Raw genomic sequence first — 27,817 nt, 5'->3', positions numbered from 1 at the left:
TGCCCAGGTCCCTAGGCAGTTTCTGACCAGCTGAACATCTGTTTCCATGTTCCTTCATGACCCCTCGCCCCTGTCATAACCAGTAGGCACATATGCGAGTACAGCCATGCTGAGCCCCTCCCTTGTTTTCCCCCGCCAGGTCCTGGAGCAGGATGTGGTCCTCCAGTCCATCGATCGGGCCATAGAGGCCATCCACAATGCTGCCATGAAGAACGGGGGCAAGTATAACCTGGAACAGCGGGACGTCCTACAGTAAGTACTGAGCTGAGGGACGGGGGAGGGGTAGGAGTCAAGGTGAGCGGAGGACGTGGAGCTGGTGGAAGAGCTGGTTTCTTCTGGCATAAGGATGAACGATGGGACTGAGCATATGAGACATGCAGGAGGCGATAAGGTGTCTTCCTTGGGAGCGGCAGAGTGAGCCCAAGTGAGGCCGTCTGAGCAGTATCCATCTTCACCGGTTGCCGCTTGACCTCACTGTTGTCGGAAAAAAAATGGCAGCATGATTAATAGCCTTTCTCCCTCCTTGTTCTCTGAACATAGTGTTCTGTGAAGTGACTTCCCCCCACTCATTTGCCTCATCGCTGGTGATGCCAGCAGCCCGTAACTATGACTCCCTCTTGCTCTCCCCCACTCCCTCCTCCCTTTTCCAAGTTTCCTGGTTGCTGCCAGAGTAGAGCTCCTGCTGTTTCTAAGCCTGAGTGGGCAACTCCTTGACCAAAGATTGTAGGAGTCAAAGGATTTTTTCATTGGGGATACTTAGGACCAGGATGTCTGAGGAGCCACGGAAACATCCGTGGGAGTGTGTATTTGTTGCGTGCACACGCTTCGGGATGAGGTTTCGGATGAATCCTCTGCTTCAGTGCCTTGGAGTTGCAGCCATCAGGGAAGATATTTTCCCATGAGCCTTTCTATCTGCTGGGGGTTGAACTGCTTGGACAGAGCCCCGCTTGAATTTCAACCTAGAGCCAGTGGATCCATTCCAAGGCATCGATCCTAAGTAGTGGAGGCGAGGGGCGGGTCGTCAGAAACGGCAGGAGATGAGGCTGGAAACTGGGGGGAGCGGAGGGCTCCAATTAAGTCTGACTCATAAATGATTTCCATTCACAAAGCCTTTGTTTTCCTTCCTACCCACAGAGGTGCTCTTTGGAGTTCATTGGAACTGGATGTGGCCTGTGTGGGGTGGGTCCGTCGAAGCGGCCGTGGAACATGTCGGGCATCCTCTGTCCTGACCTGATTGTTCCCTCCTTACGTGATCCTCCCCATCCGTCTCTTTCCCATTTGTTCCCCTCTGAGCAGGGGACCACTCTGATTCCCAGAGTCCCTGGCCATCCTAATCCAAAGCAACAACCTCCATCTCCCTCACAGCCTCCCACCCCATGAGTTAGTGCTTTCTCTGGTAGCCTGGGAGGCTTTGATGCTGACCATGGCTGACACGTGCTCCTGAACCTTTAACTCTATGTTCCCTTCCTCAGGAAGCTGATCCACCATCGAAAGGAAACCTTGTCCCGCAAAGGCCATGCAGCCACTAGTCAGGTGACAATGACCCCATCTTCCAGTGATCATCACCTGGATGCCACCCGGCAGCCTAATGGGGTGTGCCGTACTGGCTATGAACGACACCACAGCCTGCCCACCTCGGAGTTCCTGGGAGAGGATGACGGCCTCTATCAGGTAATCCTGGCCTGGCCTCCTCTTGCCAACTGTGCCTTTTGGAGCTCCGCTCCTTGTATCACAGCTCTGGTCATCTTCCCTCCCCGAGGAGGTAGGGCTCTTCGGTCTCGGCGACGCAGGCTGGGAGAGGTCGGGTCGAAGTTTCCAAACCCTGATAGGGGTGGACGGGGCTAACACGGAATTTTGTTCACCAAGTCCCATGGCACTTGGGTGTGTGGACTCCCGCTGAAGCTGAAAGGTTCGAAGGAACAAAAAGTAACACTTTGCCCAGCGGGGGATGAACCTATGACATTTGTTACCCCAGAAAGTTTGGGAGGAGAAAATAGTTCCAAGAAAGGTTTGGATGCATTCACGGACAAGAGTTTCACAAAAGGTTCCTAGAGGGAAAGGTAGAGACGAAAGTTGGAAGGAAACTATCACGTGTCTCCTCCAAGCATCCTCCAAGCCACCGTGGGAGACCAGGCTCCAGGCTGGGTGACCCAATAGTGGTACTCCTGGTGATCTTATGTGGGGCAGAGCACCGCATCCCTCAGGCCCGACCCCCAGGCCCCTCGTCTGTAGGGTGAGGTCAGGCCAGGGTCAAGTGACACCTCCCACAGTTCCTCTGTTTTGGGGGATTTTGAGCTGGGAAGGAGGCACAACTGTGGTACAACTGCAGAGTAACCATTCCCGAGCAGCTTTTCGCAGGTATGTAGTTGTTCCAGCGATCTACTTGTTCCAGGAAACCCACTCCACCATGACTGTGCAAAACCATTGGGCCTGCCCAGTAGCAACATGTGGAAGTGAGCTGGGCTCATTTCCTGCCTGGCTAGGCACTTCTCCACTGCAGTCCGGTTTGGGACTGGACAGGCTGGGTTGGACCAGGCCAAGATTTTGAGCCCAGGCAGGGTTCTACTGTGCATTCTACTGGGGAACGAATGCCAGTTGCTACTCACCCCAGAGGTGACTGAATTTCCAGGGCAGGCAAGATGGAAGGGGTGGAGAGAGAGAGTGCACACATGCCTCTCTCTAGGATGGTTCAGCAAAGAGGCCACGATTCAAGTCCAATTCTTGTTTCTCATTTGGGGGAGAGGAAGAGCATCCTTCAGTCTTCTTCTCATCTTCCCTTACTTGTACTCCACCGCTCACCGACTCCTCCAAGAGATCCCCCTGAATCTCAGGCTTACCCACACCTTCCAGGCATGGCTTCAAGGAGTGGATTTTGCTGGAAGCCAGGAAGGAAACAGGGAAACGTGGAGCCACACCTTGTTTCCCTGTCTGAGGGGAAAGGGCTAGCAGGGACAGGACACTGGACATTTAGAGCCGAATTGGCCGTGGGTACGGCCAGGGTAGGAAGGTGCTGTGCACTGTCAGCAGGTCTTCAAACAGAAGAGGTTTTGGTTTGGACAGAGGGATGGGTCTCTGGGCGGTGAGGTCACTTGGCCAATGACACAGGGTGGATGGAGTGAGTCCTAGACTCAGAGCACTAACCTCATCATCACCCACTATTTCTCTAGCACCTCTTTTGTACAGACAGCAGTCCTGGTGTGGCTGCCCTGACTTATACTGTGAGCTCTATGTGGGACCTGATTATCTTGTATCAACCCCAGCGCTTAGTATAGTGCTTGGCACATGATAAGTGCTTAAGAAATACAATTATTATTATTATTATTGAGCCAGGAGGAGAGACTGGAGACGGGAGCTAAGGAATAGCCACTTTTCCTTCAGACTAACATCATTTTCCCTTCCTCCTCTGCCTTCTTCCCCAGAGGAAGGGGTTCCCTTCCCCTGGAGGTGTCCTGGAAGAGTTCCATCCCTTTCCACCACTACCATCTGGCATGGGGAAGAGGGGGGCCCTTCAGCCCTGCTTGGTTGGGGGTGAGGCCTGGGTGAAACACAGTGGCTTCTGCACTAGAGAAATGTATCCTTTTCTCCTCGTGCAGCTTGGGCCTTTCCCTTTTCTGGCTTTCCCCTTGCCTGGCTCCACAGAGTGCTGATGTAGGTGACCCAGGCTCCCACCCTGCTGCTGCTTGTGTAAGCGGGCTGGGTTGGGTCAGGCACTTCGAGAAGGGAAGGTGTAATGTGATTCCAGCTGCCGGGAGGGTGGGTGGGTGGGTGGGTTGGGGGCGGCAGTGCCCAGCCCACTCCTCATGCAGCTCCCCCTGGAGCCTTTGGCACAGCTGCCTTCAGAGCTGTCTCCTGGGCCAAGTTCTTACCATTTTTAGAGGGGTGAGAAGGTACCCCTGGCTTTCAGCCAGCCGGGCCCTCCCTGCTAGTGTTTCACCTTCCAGACCACTGGTGAGAAGAGCTGCAGATTAGCAGGGAGACTCCCCTTGGGAGGGATCACTTTCGCCATCATCCCCTCCCATCCCTCCTCCCGCTTCTCTTCCCTGGGACCCCTTGCTACTTGCTCCCCCAGGAGCGCTCCTACCTACCCCCAGTTCCTTCACCAGATAGAACTTTCCAGAGGAAGAGACAAAATCCTTTAGATGGTCTCTGTCAGTGGCCATGTTAGTGTCAGAACCACCAGGGAAGGATTTAGGACCATGGAGCCTCAGAGCTTATGAACAGTAGTTAAAATCAATCAATCAGTGGTATTTCTTGAGTGCTTACTGTGTGCAGTGCACTGTACTGAGCACTTGGGAGAGTACAGTTGGTAGACACCTTCCCTGCCTTCAAGGAGCTCATAGAATTAGATCCAGGATCATCAGATTGACACAGTCCCTGCCACTGTCCCACACAGGGGTCACAATCTCCCTGAACCATTTATCCCATTTGAAAAACTTCTGTCCTCGGGTCTCGGGAAGGAACGACTGAGGTCACGGTGAGGGATCCCCTTGTCCATGCCGTTCCACCAAAGGGAGGTTGCAGGGGAAGTTCTCCTCCTCTGAGAGTCCCTGCAGATTCCCTCCGATCCCTTCCCCTGTCAGGACACTGACCTCCAAAGCCGTCCCCAGGCCCTTGACCCTTGGTTTTTCTGCAATGAATATACTCCAAATCAGTGCCCAGGAGCCATTGAGAAGTGTGAGATTGAGACTGCCACAAGGGGTGGGAGGGGAGGAGGAGGGGTGGCGTCTGATTAAGGAGTTGTGGAGAGGCGGGGGCAAGAAGAGAGAACATCTTTGACAGGTCTACACACACTCCCATGGCTGAACTAGCAATTAAGCCTGCGCTGCTTTGCCCTGTCAGTGGGAGGGAGGAAGGCGAGGACAGCCGGGTTTCAGCTTTGTTCTTACCAGGCGTGGTCTGTTAGCATCTACCCTTCCAGAAATGGCCCACCACCCTGGAGTAGAGCCACAGTCAGAGCTCCAGTGCATGCTGGGTGACTGCTTTTCCAAGGAGTGAGGGACATTGCTCCTGTTTGCCATTGATTTTTCTTATCTGTTCCTTTCCAGATCCCACCCCAGCCTCGTCGAGCTGCCCCCATAACACCTCCCCCACCTGAGAAGCGTAGGAACGCACAGATGGTGGCCTCTGGAAAAAGTAAGGAAGAAAAGACATTGCGGCCATTTTTGAAGTCTTGGTCGTTGGGGTTTCAGCCAGTTTGGGGCCTGGTGTTCTTTAGGGGGGGGTTTGTTTGGCTTTTCAATGGTGTTTGTTAAGCGCTTACTGTGTACCAGGCACTGTTCTAAGCACTAGGGTAGATAAGAGGTAGTCAGGTCCCACATAACACTCACAGTCTTAATTCCTTATTTTATAAATGAGGTAGCTGACGTACAGAAAAGCTAAGTGACTTGTCCAGGGTCATAAAGCAGACAAGTGGCGGGGGAGCCAGGAGTAGAACCCAGGTCCTTCTAACTCCCTGGCCTGTGCTCTAGCCACTAGGCAATGCTGCTTCTCCAGATGTGGGAGGATGTGGGAGCTGCTGGTGGTTTTGGCTCACAGGTGCAGGGATGTAGCCTTGAACCGCTTCATGTCGGCCTTCTGGTTGACAAAAAAAAAAAAATGCCCACATGGTAGGTCCAGAGTTAGTTAAGGGATCGTGATACAGCCGTTCAGCTGCCAACAAGCAGGGAGCCCTGGGCATTCATTAAACACTTGGTCACTCTGATATGCAGTACTCATCAAATCAAACCCTCAAATCAAGATCTTTAGATGGGGTGGGGGTTTTGCCTTTCAGACTGGAGAAAATAGTTTTTGCAATGTCCCTTTGTCCAAACCTAAGATTATTCTGATGTCATTACGAGGGGTAGTATGAAAGTGATGTTGCTAATTTTTTTAACCTTACAGCCAAGGCTTTGTAGGAAAGCTACCCAAGACCATGATTAAAGGTCTGCATCTCCTGCCCATTTTAAGCTCTGTGGTGCTGGGATTGATCAAGAATCATCGCCCTGCACTGCTCAGAAAGACAGCCTTGCTAGATGTGTGCTCAAAGCAGAAAGCAATTAATGAATTTCGAAGTGGGGAAGAGTTCCCCCCAGGGAGTATTTTTAGGCATTTAAAGAATGTGTACGGCTGCTCAGACAGTGACGAGAGCACCATTAGATGCTGGCTAAAGTGTTCCCTCAGAAGTGAGGAAATCAATGCTAGGCCTTGAAGTGGTCAGCCCTGTAAACCAAAAGTTGGAGTGCTGTGCTCATTAAGCAAGATGACCACATCAAACCATCTAAGTTGGCTTTGGCAGTGAGTATTGGATAGCCAGGGGGCATACGCCCCACTCAGGAACGCCTCCAACTGCAGTATTTGTGTGCTGAATTCCAAGACTGTTGATGGATGAGCCCAATTTAAATCAGCTTTATAAGCACTCAGAGTTCCAAAGTTATAAGCATTTGAAGAGTTTGAAAGATGAACTTCCAAAGGGGAGGAATTTCTACTGTGCCTTTAGTCCGGGGGTGGGACCCAGCTGATGGCCACTAGAAAGGCACCAATATCACAGGAGTGAGGTGTCTTTTAATCTATCAATCAGTGGCATTTATTGAGCGCTTATTATGTGCAGAAAACTGTACTAAGCGCTTGGGAGAGTACAGTACATCAGAATTAGCACAAAGATACCAACGTGCTTCTACTTGTAATTTGTGTGTCCAAGTGCCTAGAAGAGTGCTCTGTACTCGGGGTGCTGCTGCGAACAGTCACTGGCAAGTAAATGCAGAACAATCGAGTAATCCATTGTTTTTACTGGGCGCTTACTGTGTGCAGAGCAGGTAACAGAGTGGGTAGACACATTCCCTGCCCACAGGAGCTTACAGTCTACAGAAAAAAGCCCTCTGCCAGAGTTATCAATATTTTGGAGCCGAGAGGGGATCCCAGTGGTGGGTGTTGTGACTAAGGGTTCCTCAATTAACATAGAGCATACTAACCCAAGATATTAAGGAAACCGAAACCACACAGAAAATACTCATCCTGCTTGGAACATAAACCAGGTGCTTCTGCTGCTGTACCTGGCCTCACACTGGCCTGCTTACACGGTAAGTGATTATGGTCTTTGAGTAGATTGTCCTTCCCCTCCTGCTAAGGAGCCATTCTTGCCACCACCGATCACTGGGTCCTTCCATCAGTATAGGATAGACTACACGAGCAACTTTTTGAAAAAGACCATCCTGAAGATTCATGCTTGGTCACAGTAGTGTGACTGGGGGTTTTCCAATCCTTGCTTCAGTGTTGACACAAGTTCATCAGAGCAGACAAATAGCTTCATATTTGCCGATGACGTGTGCTTAGTCCGTGAAGTTTTCTTTTGCTTTTATTTAGTGAGAAATAAAATGAGGAGCAATCGTTTCATACCAACCCTCGTATTTTATTTGTATTCCAAAATGCAGTACTTAATATTCATTACTAAAAATGAAATAACCTTGAGCAAGTCTCATCGACATCATAAGTGTGTTATTAGTTAAGTGCTTACTATGTGTTGAGTGCTGGGGTGGATCCAGGATAATCAGGTCGGACGCTGTCCCTACCCTTCATTGGGCTCATGGTCTTAGCGGGAAGGAGAACAGGCATTGGATCCCCATTTTACAGAGGAGGAAACTGAGGCCCAGATAAGCTAAGTGACATGCCCAAAGTCACCTAGCAGTCAAGTGGCCAAGCCAGGATGAGAATTCAGGTCCTCTGATGCCCAGACCCAGGCTTTTTCCTCTCATGTGACCATTCAAGATCAAACCATACTTGGTAGGCCAGAGAGAATCTGAATGGGTGTCTGTTGGCGATGCTAAAATGCCAAGCTATGTTGCCGATTTGTACTTCCCAAGCGTTTAGTACAGTGCTCTGCACATAGTAAGCGCTTAATAAATACGATCGAATGAAGGAATGAATGAACAAAGCCTCCTGTACGCTTTCTCGACCATTTTAGAAGACTGTTGTGACCTATCATTGCCGCAGAGATTTCACGAGGCCTCATGGCAGTTAAACAATAATAATAGTAATAATAATAATTGTGATATTTAACTACTTCCTGTATGCCAAGCATCGTTCGAAGCACTGAGGTAGATACACGAAAAGCAGGTCCCACATGGGGCTCACAGTCTCAGTAGGTGGGAGAACAGATATTGAATCCCCATTTTGCAGGTGAGGGAACTGAGGCACAGAGAAGCAAAGTGACTTGCCCAAGGTCGAACAGCAACCAACTGGCAGAGCCACGAATTAGAACCCAGGCCCTCCGAGGCCTGGGCCGCGTTGCTTCTCAAACAAGGACATTTATTCATTCATTCAGTCAGTCGTATTTATTGAGCGCTTACTGTGTGCAGAGCACTGTACTAAGCGCTTGGGAAGTACAAGTTGGCAACATAGAGACTGTCCCTATCCAACAACGGGCTCACAGTCTAGAAGGGGGAGACAGACAACAAAACAAAACATGTGGACACGTTTCAAGTCATTAGAATAAATAGAAGTAAAGCTAGGTGCACATCATTAACAAAATAAATAGAATAGTAAATATGTACAAGTAAAATAAACAGTAATAAATCTGTACAAACATAGATACAGGTGCAGTGAGGAGGGGAAGGAGGTAGGGTGGGGGGATGGGGAGGAGGAGAGGAAAAAGGGGGCTCAGTCAGTGCTTGGCACACAGTAAGCACTTAAATACCACCATTATTATTATTACCCCAGCACGTAGTACAGTGCCTGGCACATAGCATTCAACAAATGCACCCCTCTACCCTCACCAAATCTCCAGTGGCTGCCAATCAATCTGCGCATCAGGCAGAAACTCCTCACCCTGGGCTTCAAGGCTGTCCATCACCTCACCCCCTCCTACCTCACCTCCCTTCTCTCCTTCTCCAGCCCAGCCCGCACCCTCCGCTCCTCTGCCGCTAATCTCCTCACCGTACCTCGTTCTCGCCTGTCCCGCCATCGACCCTCAGCCCACGTCATCCCCCGGGCCTGGAATGCCCTCCCTCTGCCCATCCACCAAGCTAGTTCTCTTCCTCCCTTCAAGGCCCTACTGAGAGCTCACCTCCTCCAGGAGGCCTTCCCAGACTGAGCCCCTTCCTTCCTCTCCCCCTCGTCCCCCTCTCCACCCCCCCATCTTACCTCCTTCCCTTCCCCACAGCACCTGTATATATTTATATATGTTTATACATGTTTATTACTCTATTTTACTTGTACATATCTATTCTATTTATTTTATTTTGTTAGTATGTTTGGTTTTGTTCTCTGTCTCCCCCTTTTAGACTGTGAGCCCACTGTTGGGTAGGGACTGTCTCTGTATGTTGCCAACTTGTACTTCCCAAGCACTTAGTACAGTGCTCTGCACAAAGTAAGTGCTCAATAAATACAATTGATTGATTGATTTATATATATATATATATTTTATATATATATATATATATATATATATATATATATAGCAGTGTAAAATTAAGAAATGCAAAGCAAATATGGCAGGATACTCACTGGAACCCAGCGTCCCCCATGCCCACTGTTCCTCCCTTTGCCCACCTAAAAGAGGATCCAGAGCTCTTCATTCTGCCTTGCCAGGGAAAAACCCAGAGCTGATTTGAGATCTAGAGCCCACCTCCTCCAGGAGGCCTTCCCAGACTGAGCCCCCTCCTTCCTCTCCCCCTCGTCCCCCTCTCCACCCCCATCTTACCTCCTTCCCTTCCCCACAGCACCTGTATATATGTATATATGTTTATACATATTTATTACTCTATTCTACTTGTACATATCTATTCTATTTATTTGATTTTGTTAGTACGTTTGGTTTTGTTCTCTGTCTCCCCCTTTTAGACTGTGAGCCCACTGTTGGGTAGGGACTGTCTCTATATGTTGCCAACTTGTACTTCCCAAGCGCTTAGTACAGTGTTCTGTACACAGTAAGCACTCAATAAATACGATTGATTGATTGATTGATTTATATATATATATATATATATATATATATATATATATATAAACAGCTTGGTTGCTGTTCGACCTTGGGCAAGTCACTTTGCTTCTCTGTGCCTCAGTTCCCTCCCCTGCAAAATGGGGAGTCAGTATCTGTTCTCCCACCTACTGAGACTGTGAGCCCCATGTGGGACCTGCTTCTCGTGTCTCTTCCCCAGTGCTTCGAACGATGCTTGGCATACAGGAAGCAGTTAAATACCACAATTATTATTATTATTGTTATTATTGTTTAACTGCCATGAGTTAAATGCTATATATATATAGCAGTGTAAAATTAAAAAATGCAAAGCAAATATGGCAGGATACTCACTGGAACCCAGCGTCCCCCATGCCCACTGTTCCTCCCTTTGCCCACCCGAAAGGGGATCCGGAGCTCTTCATTCTGCCTTGCCAGGGAAAACCCCAGAGCTGATTTGAGATCCGATTTGGGATCCTTTTGGATCCAGGCAATTAACTTAGGAGCTTCAAGCACACAACTCCTCCAACTTTTTGGAGAAATCGACTTGTGACCAGCAGGAGGCGCCCCGGGTTAAGCCAACAGCTTTAAGCCCCTCAGACCCGAGGTGCCCATTTCGCCACCCCCCTCCGCTCAGTGCATCTGGCTCTTTGTTTGGCCAGATGAGATGATGAGAAATTTTCGGCATTGTCTCCAGGAAGGTGGTGTGCCTCCCCTTCCCCCTAACCTTCCCCAGGCTCGGTGAGAGCTGCGTTATTCACCAGAAAGTGCGGTCCTCAGCCAACCACATGCCTGGGTCCGGATGGCCCCCTCTCCCGGGTTTGGTGCGCTCCAGGGAAAGAGAACATCATGACAGGTGGTGATCATGACTAAATATCCCAGATCAACTACGTTTATATGCATGTCTCTCTGTGTTCATCTCCGCAGCCCCGCTCCCCTCCCCCCCTCCCCACACACATTCTGTGCATAAATATTGTATATTTTGTACATTCTGCAAGCTTGCCTGTTTTCCCCCCAATGGTATTTAAGCACTTACTGTGATCCAGGCACTGTACTAAGCGTTGGGGTAAGTACAAGCTAATACAAGCTAATCAGTTTGGACATAGTCCATGTCCCCCATGGGGCTCACGGTCTTAATCCCCAATTTACAGATGAGGTAACTGACACACAGAGAAGTTAAGTGACTTGCCCAAGCTCACACAGCAAATAAGTGGCAGAGCCGGGATTAGAACCCGCCGTACGGGCCTGAATGATCCATGTCTGTGCAACCTCAGAGATAAGTGCAGCCCCTTGAGGATGCATAATTAAAAGATGGCATTGCCCGGCTGATGTCAAAGTTCCCCAGTCTTTTTGGGGTGAGGTTCCTTGAATACCAGACTGAATTGTACTGCCCCTTAAAAATAGCCACCCACAGCTTCCCCATTCAGGCCTCAACTGAGCCACCACACCCTATCTTCTCCTGCGGCCCATCGCCTCCCCCCCCTCAAACCCCATCCCCCACACACTTTCAGAAACCCAGTTCTAGGACAAGAGGGTCGAGCGGCCCGTGTGCCAGTTCCACAAAGGATGTAAGCAAGTGTCTAACCGGAGGGAAAAAACCTGTTCTATTCCCCCGTTAAATTTGTCTTGTACAACTGCAAAGCCTTTGAAGATAATCCACCTCTCTAGAGCAGCATTCCGTTCCCCTCTCCTTCCTGGAGAGGTTATTGCACCAGAATACTCTAGAGAAAACTAGTGCAATTTTGCTGTGAGATAAGTGAGCCAGGAAGAGGAGTTAAACTGCTTTGGTGGCAGCCTTAATGGACTCAGTTGAGGGGGTTTGTTGTTTCCCTTTGATGCTGAGACTGAGGGGTTTTTTTAATTGTTTCCTTTTCAGACGCTGTGGAAATCCCCTCCGGATCGGTGTCTAGCACCTCCTCCGTAAGCACGACGTCCCTGGACACTCTGTATACGGGGTCCAGCATGTCCGAGCCAGGCCCCACCACAGCCAGGTCCAGCCCTGCCAACACCCCTCCCCCTGTCCCCAGCCGCAGCGCCCACACCTCTATCTCCCGAAGCCTAGATCTGGGCCCTCCGACCCAGGGCAGTTCCTCCGGTGGGGAGGCCGCTAACCCTCGCCAGGCAAAGAGGGCCGCCCCAGGGATCCCGCCGGGAGCAGAGCCCCAAAGCTCTGTGATTTCAGAGGAGCAGGAGCCCAGGAGGACGGCTTCAGCTCCCCATGCTGGCCTGGAAGCCTTCGACTCCCTCTGCCTCGACGATGACAAAAAGGCCGGGGCAGAGGTGCCGGAGCCTGAATCCCCTGGCCCGTCCGCGTCCGTCCCGAAGACGATCGGGGCTGAGCTGATGGAGCTGGTTCGCCGAAACACCAACCTTAGCTACGACCTGTCCCGGGTGGCCATTGGTGTGGTCGTTGGCCATATCCAGAGTTCCATTCCCGCCACCAACAGTATCATGGAGCAGATTCTCATCTCACTGGTGGAGAGTAAGGTAAGAGAAGGAGTTGCCCTTCTCAGTGGGAGCAACCGAAGTCCCTCGTGCTAATCCCCAAATTGCTACCTAGGTGGGAGAGTGAAGATGGGAAGAGGATTGGCCTGTGTCCCCTGCTAAGAGAGTGACAGGAGGCTTACTTATGGAGGGGGAGAGTTAGAAATGACAGGGAGAGCAGGCAGCCCAGCAGGCAACCTGGGGGTTAGGAGGAGGTTGGCGAAGCCCATTATCCCCTTATTCTTCAGGCTGTAGAGTAACAGCTGTGCCCTAGGCAGGGCTGCAAGTCACATCTAATGATCTTTTCAGGGCCTGTTGTGGGGACCCTGTTGCACAGTCTTGGGGAGAAGTAGGGAGGCTGCAGTTACTGGCTGCAGTAGAGACCGTGTGTGTTAGATGTGGGTCAGATTCCTAAGCATCTTACCCATTGCTCTGGTATAAGCCCCGGGGAGGCATTTTCCTGAGGACTTGCCATCCCCAGACTTCCTCCTTGACCGCATCGGAAGAGGATCTTGGTCCAACTCCTCTGCTAAGGGAGTAAAGAAGGTTACTCACAGGGAGGTGAGAGTTGGGAATGACTTCACAAGCAGAGCCCAAATAACAGGGCTTCTGCCCTGTCCCCTGTTTTTGGGAAGTGCGGGCAGAGGACTGTTTTAGGGGAAGCAGACTGTGCCTCACTTGATGTTAACCCTGGAGCGGAGGATGGCAAACTGAGCCATCCCTGTGGCAAGTTAAACCTGAGGGGAAGTGGGGGTGGGAGGTGGAGAGGGGTGGGGGGGAAGAGACAGAGGCACTGAGACTTGAGAAAAGCATCCAAGGAACAACAGCTAGGACTGACTTGTCTGGCGAGCATCTGATCCTCTACACAGAAGTAACAGTGACTTGGGGAAGCCTCTTTGAGTGAGTGCCCAAGGAGCCAGCCTGCATTCTGGGGAGGACGGTAGAGGAAGAGGCACCTCAATCTTCTTGTTGCTTGAACGGGTGGATGTCATGGGAAGGGTTGGTTAGAGTGGAACACGACATGATTTGAGGTCAATAGGATAAAGAGATTCCCAGGAGGCAGGCAGCCCGAGAAGGGTATTTTACTCGAAGGGAGGCAAGTGGGGGAAATAAGCCCAAGAGTTGGGCAAGGTGTAGTCTGTAAAGCCATTCAAACCCCACACTTGCTATTGGGCTAATAGGGACCCAGAGACGGCATGACAGATTGTAATTCCATTGGAACTGAAAACGGCCAGGAGCAGAGGGAGGTCGGGGTGGGAGGGGGCGGTCCCAAGAGGGAAGGTGAACAGGGAATCAAAGACCCCATTCTGGCAGCAAAAGCAGGGGCGGAGACGCAAGGGTACTGTCATTGCGGGCTGCAAGGGAAAGATAAGGACAGCCGGGAAGCTGAACAAGTTCAGGCTGCCAAAAGCGGTAAGGGGAGTAAGAGAGGCTCTTAAAGATAATCACGGAGAAGAGAGATGCTAGAGTGAAAATCACCCAACTAATAAATGAGAGAGAAGACGTTAACAATGGCTCCAAAATGGCCAAGCGGTTGAACTGCTTTTAAAGATTTGTCTTTCAATCAAAGAGTGGGGATGAACAATTAGGAAATAATGTATTCCTGTCTTTAATGCACAGGTTCAGGAATGCCTGGGAAAGATTGGGTAAGTGGTCTCCTGGCACCAGGGCCAGCCGAAGGGCATCCCAGGAAGCACAATGTTTATATTTGCGTGCATAACCATACTAAACCTAAGGCAGTTATTTAATTTTGGTTAAGGAGCAACAAGGAAGATTGGCAAGGCTGCCATCCCAAGCAGTCGGTACTTGTTGGAGGAGCCACCCAGACAGATTTGCTGCTTTTATAAAGATTGTTGGTTGTGATTTATTGGGGGCGGGGGGCGGGGAGCTGCGTGCCATTTTCCTGTCACACAACTCTGAGTTGCAAAGCAACCTCTTCACGTCAGTAGAGGAAATAAGGGAAAAAAACCTCATTAATAATAATAATGATGGCATCTGTTAAGCCCTTACTATGTGCAAAGCACTGTTGTAAGCACTCGGGTTGGGGGGATATAAGGTGATCAGGTTGTCCCATGTGGGGCTCACAGTCTTAATCCCCATTTTACAGATGAGGTAACTGAGGCACAGAGAAGTTAAGTGCCTTGTCCAAAATCACACAGCTGACAAGTGGCAAAGTTGGGATTAGAACCCATGACATCTGGCTCCCAAGCCCGTGCTCTTTCCACTGAGCCATGCTGCTTCTCTTAAAGATAAGTAAGGGCTAGTGGTAAGAACTCAGATCTGGGTTATGGTCCCAGCTCTGCCACTGACCCTCCAAGGAGACCATGAGCCAGTCTGTTAGCTTCTCTGTGCCTCAGTTTCCTCATCTTTCAAAGGGAGATTCAATACCTGCCTCTTCCTACCTTTCAGGGATATTGTGGATAAAATGAGTTGAGAAAAAGCTTTGGAAAAATCAGTGTTCTACAAATTCAAGGTATTATTATCGCTGCTGTTATTGTCACTGTTGTTATTTTGTATTATTTGCAACATTCACCAAGAGCAGCTGAGCTCAGGCAGATTGTGGAGGTAATGTGGATTTGCAGGGATGAGCAGTTGATTAAATTCCCTCTTGCTAACTTGAGTTACAACCCCAAAGAGAAAATTCCTCGTCAGGGATGGAGATCAAAGTCCTGCTGCTGATGGCAAAATGAAAGTGCAAAGATGTATTTTCTTAAGGGCATAGAAGGAATTCCAAGTACAGGACTGTTTATCATCCAGTGGCCCAAGCCTCATCCCCAGAGAACCAATCTCCATCCTTGTGGTTTAATATTTACGGAACACCTGCAACGCTCTGGGTATGGTACAAGACAAAGACAGAAACGGTAAATTCTGTCCTGGGGACTTATGGTCCAAACTAGTCATTTAATCATTTTTATGGGACAGAGCTGCAAAGTTTTGGAGTCAAAGCCCCCAGCGTGGTAGTTTCCTCACTGAGTAAGAAGGAGGCCCCTTTTACTCTGGTTTTGATGTGAGTCTGTCTCCTGCATTTTGTGTGATCCTCCTGGCTGGCTCTCGTTGGGTTGGCTGATTCAAAAGCTCCTGTCCATAGCTCTTTCCAGACCTCATATCTTGAAGAGACTCATAGGTGCAGAACTTTCATCTGGGGGAGGAAGGAGGAAGGGGGAGTCACCTGGAATGGGAACGACCCGGGGCCTGGGCTGCCCCCAGCCATCAACCCACTCAGAAAAGCCCCAGGCCATTTCCACACATCAGGAGGGCAGTGACAGCTGAACGTCATTTTACCATGTTCAATTCAAGCCCAGGAGCTGCATTATGGCCCAGATGAGAGAAGCAGCGTGGCCTAGTGGATAAGATCACAGGCCTAGGAGTCAGAAGGACCTGGATTCTAATCCCCGTTCCGCCACTTGTCTGCTGTGTGGACAAGTCACTTCACTTCTCTGTGCCTCAGTTGCCTCATCTGAAAAATGGGGGTTGAAAAACCGTCAGCCACTTTAGGGACATGGACCAAGGTCAGTGTGATTAGCTCGTATCTACCCCAGCGCTTAGTACAGTGCCTGGCAAATAACCCTTAACAAATACCATTTTAAAAAAAAGATCATCAATCAATCGATCAGTCAGTTGGTAGCATTGAGTGCCTACTGTGGGCAGAGCACTGTTCCAAGTGCCTGGGAAAGCACAGTAGTTGGTAGACATATTCCCTGCCTTCAAGGAGCCTCCAGTCTAGTAGGGGAGACAGACACAGAGAGGAAGAAAAAGAGAATGGATAAATGGATGTGCAGATGAGCAAGTGCTTAAATAGTGGAGTATGTAAGTCTTCCTGACCTTTTAATGATCAAGGAGCCATGGACATTTGCTGACTTACTCTGAGGTAGGAGTGGCTAGAAGCCCCCAGATGTCAAGAGGAGGAGCAGGAAAGAGAAGCCACTGATTCACAGAGAATGAGAGGTTTAAACTCTGAGCAACTTCTGTGGCCGCCTACTCCATCTTCATGGACTACACTTGGACTTTTTGCCAAATTCTTCTGCTACTGCCAACAGGGTGAGTCCCCCTGAAGTCAGCTCCAGCCAGGATCCCTGGGATAATCAATCAATCAGTCGTATTTATTGAGCACTTACTGTGTGCAGAGCACTGTACTAAGCGCTTGGGAAGTACAAGTTGGCAACATATAGAGATGGTCCCTACCTAACAGTGGGCTCACAGTGTAGAAAGGGAATAGCCTGAAGGCTCTTTCAGGAAGTGTGTGTAATGAAAGGAGCAGCTTGGAGAGTGTAGCCCTGGGTAAATTCAATAAAGGCAGCTCTCACCATGCTGCTGATCTGGCCCCAACCCCCTGGGGAGAGCAGTGGAGGAGCCTGATCCCTCTCTGGCATTAAGTATCCTGATGAGCTGTGTGTGTGGTGTGTTGGGGGTGGGGGGGATGTCTCTTCTGCTTTCCCCACCCCAGTGCTGGCCTGAGGATGTGTGTTGGAGAAACAAAGGTTGTGGATCCCACTTTTCTCTTCCCCATCTACGCCTAGTGCCATGTTTTCCGATTGCTGCATGTTAAGTGCCCGGCCTGAACTTGAAATGCCAATCACTGCTTCACTTGGGGATTGAGAACGTGGAGACCAGGAAATCCAGAAAAAAGAAACAGGAAGAACAGTTGTGTGGAAATACAGCCAACTTTGTACAAAACCACCTCCCAATCTGGTGGCAGAGAAGAGTGGCAAGGAGGTCAATGGGGAGCTTCTGAAAATGTCCTCCCAGCAGCAGTTCATTCCCTTCAGTGGTTCTGTCGTTGTGTTCAGAGGCTAGAGGAGGTTTTAAGTAAATGAAGCTGGGCTCTTGGCAAAGACAAGAGCCTACCGCCTTTCTAAGCGAGTATCTGGTTGTTGATGGAGGCACTGCCCAGCTAGCAGAGCTGGCATATCCTGGATCCTGACTGCGGGGCAGGTTGTGGGGAGAAATCTCAGGTTGGGCTGAGGTTTCATTTGTACAAGATGAGTGAACCTCAGGCAAGCTGGGTTGGAGCCCATCAGTGCCAACAGGCTCTTTCCAGAGAGGGATGGCAGAAGTATGGTTGGGGCTTATGGGGCCAAGGAGTTTCCTTGAAGTCAGGAAATGGAAGTGAAGCGCAGGAAAATTGTGTGCAGCCTCACACTGCCATGGTATCTACAAGCCCCTGGGGTCACCTGGCCCCTCCCCAAAACTCCCTCCACCCGTCCCTGTTTTCCAGAATGTCTTTCTAGAAAGCAGGTAGGGAGACTGCTTTCATTAACACAGTGCTACCGAGGTGGTATAATTAGCAGTGGCAACAAGAATATCTTGATTCACTGTTTCAGTAATGTAGTGAAAAGGTCCTAATTAGTTCACACCTCAGATGCCCCGGAGCAATTTAAGACCAAGTGTTGCTCCTTAATAATCCCCTTTTAACATTCCACTTGAAAGCCTAAAGTCAAATGTTCCTGTCGAGGGACCCCGGCCTCCCACTCCTTCTTTCTTCCCACCTCACAGCTTGAATCAAAGATGTCCGTCCCCACTCCCCACCCTGCCATATCTGTCCCTGAACTCCCCCCAACCCCCACCCTGCAGTCTTTCATCCCCCTTTGTGGCAGGGATGACTCCCATTCTCGGCTTCCTCCCATCAGCCCAAGGCAACTGGCTTGGATTCCCAGCTTTCAGCAGAGCCACAGACGAGGCCCCCAAGGCACCCCCACCCCTTATCCAGAAAACACCTGCTCCTGCCCAAGGTCAGCGATGAGCTGAAACTGCCAGCTGACCCCATGCCCAGGGCCTGCGCTTGGGTGGGGCTGTCGCCTTATCCCTTCCTCCTACTTCAGGCACCTTCCCGTATGGTTTAACTCTGCCCTGGGCCCCCACAGTCAGGGAGGATGGCAGGCAGCAGGGACCAGTGTGGTAATTAGCTAATGGCATTAGCATTTCAGGAAGGGGAGGGGAGAGATCGATAAGGGTAATAGGAAACAGGCCTGTGCTGGCCCTGGTGCTCCTGCATGCTATGGAGAAACGTTTAACCCTTTCTGCTACAGGGAGCAGGAAATGGGCGGGTGCTTGCTGAGGCTCTCCATGAGCCAGGATAAGAAGGATGGGGACTTCTCATCCTTACTGTTTGCCTCTTGCTGTTCTGCTGCAGGACCTAAGCTCAGGACTGCCCTCAGGGCAGATCTGCCATGATGAACAGCGACTGGAGGTGATCTTTGCAGACCTGGCCAGGCACAAGGACGATGCCCAGCAGCGCAGCTGGGCCCTCTATGAAGATGAGAATGTCATCTGCTGCTATTTGGAGGAGCTGCTCCACATCTTGGTGGGTCATTGGCTTCCCTACAGCCTCCTGGTAGAGTAAGGCAGAGTGTGGGAGCTTGGGGTCTCTGGGGGGCAAATTCTGGTTTTGCACCCAATTTGCTGAGGTGCTTCTCGGGCCCCAGCTCCCCATCTGGAGAACAGGGCGGATCCCCCTGGTCAGCTTTGATCATTCAAATGACTCCCAATCCCTTGGCCAAAGTGCCACTAGCAAGCATCGGAGAGTAGAGAAAAGGAATTTGCCGTTCCCTGAGTGAAAGTTGGCTCAGCTGCCCCGACCCCAGTTTTTGCATCCACCCTGCGAGCATCTCAAGCTATTAGTGGGAGTGGTGTGCCAACCAACTTGGGGGTGTGAGGTGAGCCCTGATTGGGGTGGGGGATCGTACAGGGGAGGTCCTCCGGTTTGGGTTCTTGCTGTGGCGGAAGGCGAAGGGTTGGCCTGGCCTCATTAGAAATGGTGCTGGGATACCAGGCCTCTGGATCCTAACTGGCTCCCGCCATTTCCATTTGGTCCTTTCAGACGGACGCAGACCCAGAAGTTTGCAAGAAGATGTGTAAGAAGAATGAATTTGAATCAGTCCTGTCCCTGGTGGCCTACTATCAGATGGTATGGCTGTTCTCGGCTTTGCTACTGCCACCCTGATCCTGCGGGAGACGGGCAGAGGCCCCCGCTTCCCCTGGCTTGTGGGACGTGCCCTCGGGACCTCCAGGGCCCCTGCTCGACCCCCATCCTATCCCCAGTCATCCTCCCTCTCTTCAGGCTTAGAACTTTGCTCATTCTCAGTACCCGGCTCACGCTTCAGCAGCTGGGAGGCTCTGGGGCAGGATTTCCAAGGCTGCCTTGGGAAACATGGCAGGTTGAGTCTGCTCTCTTAATTGACAAGCTGCTGTGTGCCAGAGAGGTGCTTTCCGTAGGAAAGTATGTTGTAGAGAGAAGCCCCAGGAAACTGGGTGGACAGCGGGGCTCCTCTCGGGGAGGGGTGGGGACTAGCTTTTCATATCTCAGGAAATGCACTTCTCTCTCTTCCTAAGGCCCTCATGGTTTGTGCCTCTCCCCCCCACTCCCGCCCCCCTCTGCCCCCCAACCCTCCTACCCCTCATCCTGCCAGCCTGGCTGCCTCAATTCCCACCTCCATCAAACTTTGCCCTAATTGTCTTGGGCTGCTGTCTTTTGTCTTGGAAGGGGTTGCAGGGGGGCCAAAGAGGGAGAGAGCCTGCTGGTGTTACTCTCTGACTCTCTGACCAAAGGATGTGAATCCCATGTGGCTTTCCCTGGTTATGGCTTTGCTGCAGTTGAGGAAAGGGATTCAGGGGCCGGCATCATCTAATTCAGTTCCTGTCTCCCAAGTGTCCCACGGAGCAGCTTTGTAGAGAAGCTCGAGGAAGAAACGCAACTGAAGCGGGGGTAGGCTTAGCACTGAAAGTCCCAAGTGACTGCCAGGGCTAGTGCTGGGGTGGGGTGGGGAGGTGCTGTTGAGACCTGTTTGAGGCATAGGGAAGTTGCATAACTCTTCTCCGAAGGGCTCATGGAGTCTCCACTCACACTTACAGAGGGTTGTGTACACACACATACACATCTCAGCTCAGACTCTGACTCTCAAATCCTTCTCCCCTTTTGCTGCCCCCAGTTATTCAGTGCTGAGCTGACGCTGGAAGAGTATCTTTTAGGGCTGGGTGGTCCTTTGAGTAATCAGACCATCCCCCTGCCTTCAGGCAGGACCACAGCAATATCATCCCAAAGGGATGGGAATCTATTCTATTCCTGAAGACCTCCATAGAAGATTTCACAACCTCCCTCATTCACCCATTGCGGTGTCTGACAACCCTCCCTGCCAGTAAATTCCTCGGATTAATTTAAATCCCAGGCAGTGGACAGCAGAGGCTAAGGGAAGGAAGGAGCAGGTTGAACCTAATTTATAAAGCTACGCATCAGCTAAATCACAACTCTCCCAATCCTTGACTGTGGGCAAAGAGTAGACCACCCGCTCCTAAGGGGTAGACTGCAAAGGACACAACCCCTCCCCGCCCCCCCCACCTCCCCAAGCAACAGCAGAGAGTAAGCCCAAGGGGTCAAATCAGTAGAGGAACAGCTTTCCTCCTCCTCCCCTCAGCCCACCGTCCACTGGCTCTGGGGTGGTAAAACTAACTTTGCTGCTCCAGCAGATGCTATGGAAACTGCCCCCTCCCCCAGCCTGGGTTAATGTTGTGGACTTTTGGGAAAGTCGGTGGCACTGTGCCAGTGGCTGAACTGAAAAGCAGCAGCTTTATTTCTCCTGCCTGCCTCCCTGAAGCCTCAAAGCCAGCCCTCTCCCCAACCCTGCCACACAAGTTGCCGAGCTGAGGGCCCCGGGCAGTACAGGGTTTTGTTTTGTTTTTTTCCTGTTTATGGTTTTTGGTTTTTTTATGGCATTTGTTAAGCACTTATGTACTGTATCCCAGGTACTGTTCTAAGCTCTGGGGTAGATCCAAGCTAATCAGGTTGGACACAGTTCCTGTCCCACATGGGGTTCACAGTCTTATCCCTACTTTACAGATGAGGTAAAGGAGGTACAGAGAAGTTAAGTGACTTGCCCCAGGTCACACAGTCAGGTGGCAGAGCTGGGATTAAAACTCAGATCCTCTGACTCCCAAGCCCGTGCTCTATCCAGTAGGCCATGCTGCTTCCCCAGGGTGTCGGCCCCACCCCACACCATGTTGCCTCCTTTGGCTTGAAGTCCCAGCTCCCATAGATAGCCAGGTGCCAGTCCCTGTTGAGTGAGGAGTCTCCCCTTCTCCCAAAATGCTGTGTCCCATGGAAAAGGGGAGCTGGATCCTCTGTAGCCTGATCCTAGTTTCTAAGGCATGGGGTGTCTAATCCCCTCCTTCTCCTCCCCCATGGACCCACAAATGTACACCCAAAACACTTTGTGCCTAAACTTGGATGCGTCCCTCATCTACAAACATCAATCAATCAATCAATCATATTGAGCGCTTACTGTGTGCAGAGCACTGTACTAAGCACTTGGGAAGTATAAATTGGCAACATATAGAGAAGGTCCCTACCCAACAGTGGGCTCACAGTCTAGAAGGGGGAAACAGAGAACAAAACATATTAACAAAATAAAATAGAATAGATATGTACAAGTAGAATAAATAGAGTAATAAATACGAACAAACATATATACAGGTGCTGTGGGGAAGGGAAGGAGGTGGGGAGGAGGGGGAGAGGAAGGAGGGGGCTCAGTCTGGGAAGGCCTCCTGGAGGAGGTGAGCTCTCAGTAGGGCCTTGAAGGGGGGAAGAGAGCTAGCTTGGCAGATCTGCATAAGGAGAGCATTCCAGGCCAGGGGGAGGATGTGGGCCGGGGGTCGATGGTGGGACAGGCGAGAACGAGGCACGGTGAGGAGATTAGCGACAGAGGAGCGGAGGGTGCGGGCTGGGCTGGAGAAGGAGAGAAGGGAGGTGAGGTAGGAGGGGGCGATGTGATGGAGAGCCTTGAAGCCCAGGGTGAGGAGTTTCTGCCTGATGCGCAGATTGATTGGTAGCCACTGGAGATTTTTGAGGAGGGGAGTAACATGCCCAGAGCATTTCTGGACGAAGACAATCCGGGCAGCGGCGTGAAGTATGGATTGAAGTGGGGAGCGACAAGAGGATGGGAGATCGGAGAGGAGGCTGATACAGTAGTCCAGACGGGATAGGATGAGAGCTTGAACGAGCAGGGTAGCGGTTTGGATGGAGAGGAGAGGGCGGATCTTGGCAATGTTGCGGAGCTGAGACTGGCAGGTTTTGGTGATGGCTTGGATGTGAGGGGTGAACGAGAGAGCAGAGTCGGGGATGACGCCAAGGTTGCGGGCTTGTGAGACGGGAAGGATGGTAGTGCCATCAACAGTGATGGGAAAGTTAGGGAGAGGGCAGGGTTTGGGAGGGAAGACAAGGAGTTCAGTCTTGGACATGTTGAGTTTTAGGTGGTGGGCAGACATCCAGATGGAGATGTCCTGAAGGCAGGAGGAGGTGCGAGCCTGCAGGGAGGGGGAGAGAGCAGGGGCAGAGATGTAGATTTGGGTGTCATCAGCGTAGAGATGATAGTTGAAGCCGTGGGAGCGGATGAGGTCACCAAGGGAGTGAGTGCAGATCGAGAACAGAAGGGGACCAAGAACTGAACCTTGAGGAACCCCCACAGTAAGGGGATGGGAAGGGGAGGAGGAGCCTGCAAAAGAGACTGAGAATGAACGACCGGAGAGATAAGAGGAGAACCAGGAGAGGACGGAGTCAGTGAAGCCAAGGTTGGATAGCGTGTTGAGGAGAAGGGGGTGGTCCACAGTGTCGAAGGCAGCTGAGAGGTCGAGGAGGATTAAGACATACAAAGGGGCAGACATACAGGGAGACTTCAGCCTAGGAGATGCAGACACTCACTGATGGGAGACAGAGAACAGCAGCAAGATCACTGGGAGAAAACCACAGCGAGAAAGGGGAAGTGAATGGTAAGAAGCACATCATCTAACCCAGGTAAAGAACAGGATTTTCAGGATAGAGCTGGGACACAGCAACCCAAGTAGATATCACTGCCTATTTATGTCCAACCCTATTATCTTATATCCACTCCAGCACTTAGTACAGTGCCTGCCACATAGTAAGTGCTGAACGAATACCATAAATACTACCACTGGAGATGAGACTGGCAAAAAGTAAACCCCAAAAGTCTAAACACCCCTGACCTAAATGCCTCACAGTGTGCCCTAAGCCCCTTTCCTATGACTGAGGCAATGGGGCAACTGGCTACCAGCCTCCAAATACTACTAATAATAAGAATTGTGGTATTTAAGTGTTTACTATGTGTGTCCTATAGATCAATATAGTCATTATGACTACCTTCAGCTCTCACTTCTACTTTCAATGAAATCCCACTTCTTTTTGTTTGTGCTGATGAATTCTAAAACTGGGACATGGACTGTACCCATCCTGTTTAGCTTGTATCTTCCATAGTGCTTAATATAATGCCTGGCACATAGTAAGGACTTAACAAATACCTAAAAAAAATTGAAACCATTCAGGAGTGAGCTCCCCAAAGTCTCCCTCCCACCCCAACTTCCACTCTGTCATCTTTCCCAGCTAGCTGTCTCTTAGGAGGAGATCTTCCATCTGCTTTCACAGTATACCCCCCTCTACCTGTGCCTCTGACCCCTCTCCTCTCACCTCCTTAAAATACTGTGGCTCACTCCCTGATGGTTCCTTCCCCTTGGCCTTTAAACATGCTCTCATCTCCCCTACTCTCAAAAAAATTTTCTGGATCCCATTGCAGATTCCAGTCATTGCCCCATCTCCTTTCTCTTCCAAATCCCTTCCTGACTCTCTACAGTCCAGTTTCCACTCCCTGCCCTCCACTGAGCTTGCAGTCTCCAAGGTCACCTATGACCTGCTCACCAAATCTAACAGATTCTACCCCGATCCTCTGCAAACTTTTGGCTACCTTTGACCCTGTGGACCACCTTCTTCTCTTGGAAACGCTATCTACGATTGGTTTTACTGACACATTTCTCCCCTGGTTCTTTTCTTGCCTCTCTGGCCGTTCCATGGGTGTCTCTCAAGGCTCTTTTCTGAGTCTCCGTCTCTTCTTATGGGGCGTTCACCTGCTCCCATTTACTTCAACTTCCACCTCTCTGTGATCGACTCCCAAATGTACCTCACCTATCCCAACCTCTCACCTCCTCTGCAACCTCGTATTTCCTCTTACCTTCAGAACATCGCCACACAGGTGTCCCGATGGCACCTTAAGCTCAGTAGTCTAGCACCGAACTCATCTTCCTTCCCAAATCCTCTCCTCCATGTAATTCTCCCATCACAGGCAGCCACAGCCGCCCCCACCCCCTCCCTGTCTCTGAAGCCCGCAAATGGCATTATCTTTGACTCCTCCCTCAATTTCAACAGTTACGTTAAGTCTGTTGCTCAGTCCTGTGGGTTTTTTCCTCCATAACATTTCCCAGATCCACCCTTTCCCCTCCATCCAAACAGCCACTGTGCTGGTTCAGGCACCTGTCATATCCTGGCTTGACTGTCACATCTGCCTCTGTGCTGGTCTCCCTACCTCCAGTCTCTCCATTTTTCAGATCGTACTTCACTCTGGTGCCCTGATCATTTTACTAAAATGTCTGTCTGTGCACATCTTCAATGGTGGCCCATCCATCTGCACATCAAGCAGAAACCCCTGACCACTGGCTTTAAGGTACTTGCTCAGCTCTCACTCTTTGTTCCCCTTAAGTTAACCTACTCACTGTATTTCATTCTAGTCTCTCCTGCTTCTGACCCCTTGCTCACGTCCTCGCTTCTCCCTGGAACTTCCTCCCCCTTCCCATCCAGCAGACCACTGCTCTCCCCATCCTCTAGGCACTTCTGAAATCACATTTCCTCCAGGAGGCCTTCCCTGATCAATTTTCTTCTCCCTAGGTCATATTTACCCACCCTCAACCAGCACCTTAGCACTTCTCTTACATGCCCTGCTATTTAAGCTCTTACCTGCATAGCCATGTTTCTTTTCTCCTTTTTCTCTGAAAACTATTTTGTGTCTGCCTTTCCTGCTGGAATGTAAGCTCTTTGTAGGCAGGGATCATTACCTCTAACTCTGGTACTCTCCCAAGCACTCAGTACTGGGCTCTGCACACAGAATATGCTCAATAAATACAATCAGTTGGGTGGGATAACTCAGCTGCTGGTGATTTATTGTGATTGTTCCAGCTGGAAAAGAGGAGTCCTCTTTGTGTCCCCAGGAGCACCGCGTATCCTTGAGGCTGCTGCTCCTGAAGTGCTTTGGAGCCATGTGCAACTTGGATGCTGCTATCATTTCCACCCTGGTGAACTCAGTGCTACCCATGGAACTGGCTCGGGACATGCAGACGCACACCCAAGGTAGGGCGGGATGGTCAGACAGCTGGCCTTGAGCCCCCAGAATGGAGCAGAACAAGGGGAGCTTGTGGCTGGGTTAAAAGGGTGTGGTTGAGAGGAGAGGGGTATTCCAAAGCCCTGATATGCTCAGCCCTGTTTTCTCTTCTGTGCTCAGCACAGAGGGCTCCCCTCCCTCCTCCCCATCCAGGCAGAGAAGCAAGCTTCATTATCGTTCCTAGCTTTGGGTAAAAAATCTCTGGGTCTCCAAAGTGAGGCTCAGTGAATCCTCTCTCTGTGAGCCTTTCCTGCTGGGGCAGCAGGCATATAATAATAATAATAATAATAACTATGGTATTTGTTAAGCACTTACTATGTGCCAAGCACTGTTCTAAGCACTGGGGTAGATCCAAGGTAATCAGGTTGTCCCACGTGGGGCTCACAGGCCTAATCCCGATTTTACAGATGAGGTAACTGAGGCACAGTGAAGTGAAGTGGCTTGCCCAAGGTCACACATCAGACAAGTGGCGGAGCCGGGATTAGAACCCACATCCTCTGACTCCCAAGCCCGTGCTTTTTCCACTGAGCCACGCTGCTTCCCTACCTACCACCTCCCAAGAGCAGCAGCTGCCATCCCTACCATCTGCAGACATCCAAGCATTAGTGAGGAACAGTGAAGTCACCTGAGCGAGCATCAGGAGGATCCCAGATCCGCTTAAGGCTGGCATTTCCAGGCACAGATTCACAAGTGCCTCTGGAGAGAAGCTCAGTTAGTTGCCCTAGAGTTCCCAGGCATCCATTCCAAGTTTGGAAACAGAAAGTGAAGATGATTCCCAGGTCTGCTGTAAGACCAGTATCCTAGGTGAGACTGACCCTGAGTGTGAAAGGATTTTTTTTTTGGTAGAAACAAGTGATCAGGAGCTTGAGAGTCACAGGTGTCTCCCAGAAAAATAACTATTAGAGGGCAAACCCATGTCCAGGGCCGTAGCTGGGTCAGCTGCATGGCCCTCTAGCCCAGGATTCTATCTCCAACAGTGGCCACAAGGATTCTGGAAGGAACTGTGGGACAGCTGTCCTCCTGGACATCCCTCCTCGGGGTTAGGGATGGACCATCCACCATGAACCCTCACTTTTTAAAAATTATTATTATTAATCATTATTAGTAATAATAGTATTTGTTAAGCACTTACAATGTGCCAGGCACTGTACTAAGCCCTGGAGTGGATGCAAGCAAATCAGGTTGGACACAGTCACTGTCCCACATGGGGCTCATAGTCTCAATCCCCCCCCCGTTTTACAGATAAGGCACAGAGGCACAGAGAAGTGAAGTGACCTACCCAGGTTCACACAGCAGACAAGTGGCGGAGCCAGGATTAGAACCTATGACCTCTGACTCCCAAGGCCTTGCTCTATCCACTATGCCATGCTACTTTCCATAAACCTCGTGGGCCGCCGCTTATCCACGAATTGGTCCAGCAGCAGGCTGAATGGTTGGCTCAGTGGTGTTGCCCCATTCACTGTACTTTCTATTGTCACTAGGTGATGTTGGTCTCCCACCCAAATCCTGTGCAGGCCTGATGCTGCTCAAACTAAGATCCTGTTCCCAAGATCTTCCTTCCTTCCGGACTGTCCTCATCTTCCCCCGGCTGCTCTCCCATCCCCAGATTTCATTACCTTCCCCCAGTCTGTTTAGCCTTCATGTTCCTAATCAGATCTTCCCCTTGAAGTCATTTGGATTTACCGTACTCAGTTTTTGTCCTCAGTGCGGGATGGTGCTGAGGTTGTGTTTGTTCAGGAAGCCCGAGAGACTGAGCTCATTGGAAACGCCTTCTCCCCAGGCTCAGTAGCAAAGATGCTGGCTGGGAAGGGTGGAGGAGCCATTTTGAGAAATCACAGCCACGTTTCTCAAATGCAATAAACATGTCCCTGCCTGCCCGCTGAGTGCTTTTAGTGGAGTGCTGTTTATAAAGTGCCTGACCTCATTTCAGCTGCCAGATCAAAATTAACCTTGGTTTCTACTGCAACTCTGAGGTCTGTGCTTTGAAAGGATAGGGGTGGGGGAGTTGGGTGTGCAGGGCCAGGATATATTGGGGGTCACTTGGAGGCAAGTTGGTAAACTTAGGGGTAGAGAGGATCAGAGCTAAGGTGGTCCACCCCAGGCGAGTCCCCAGATTACCCCTCCCTACCCTGCATCTCCTTCTCCTGACTGCTTTGTGACACTGAGCAGGTCACTTAACTTCTCTGGGCTGCAGTTGTTC

At 50.6% G+C, this 27,817-nt stretch overlaps 1 protein-coding gene across 1 annotated transcript in view; it reads left to right on the top strand.

Moving 5' to 3' along the window:
* Positions 1–27,817, top strand: part of NCKIPSD (NCK interacting protein with SH3 domain) — an 81,736-nt gene that overhangs the window by 39,218 nt on the left and 14,701 nt on the right. The window contains exons 2-8 of the mRNA XM_038772952.1: positions 140–252; positions 1,473–1,671; positions 5,046–5,133; positions 11,805–12,415; positions 18,543–18,713; positions 19,230–19,316; positions 25,448–25,586. Coding sequence (XP_038628880.1) covers positions 140–252; positions 1,473–1,671; positions 5,046–5,133; positions 11,805–12,415; positions 18,543–18,713; positions 19,230–19,316; positions 25,448–25,586 — 1,408 coding nt within the window. The remainder of the gene's footprint in view (positions 1–139; positions 253–1,472; positions 1,672–5,045; positions 5,134–11,804; positions 12,416–18,542; positions 18,714–19,229; positions 19,317–25,447; positions 25,587–27,817) is intronic.

Source organism: Tachyglossus aculeatus, chromosome X1, assembly GCF_015852505.1.
Source record: "Tachyglossus aculeatus isolate mTacAcu1 chromosome X1, mTacAcu1.pri, whole genome shotgun sequence".
In the NCBI taxonomy this organism is placed as follows: domain Eukaryota; kingdom Metazoa; phylum Chordata; class Mammalia; order Monotremata; family Tachyglossidae; genus Tachyglossus; species Tachyglossus aculeatus.
This window is presented reverse-complemented; position numbering and strand designations above follow the sequence as displayed.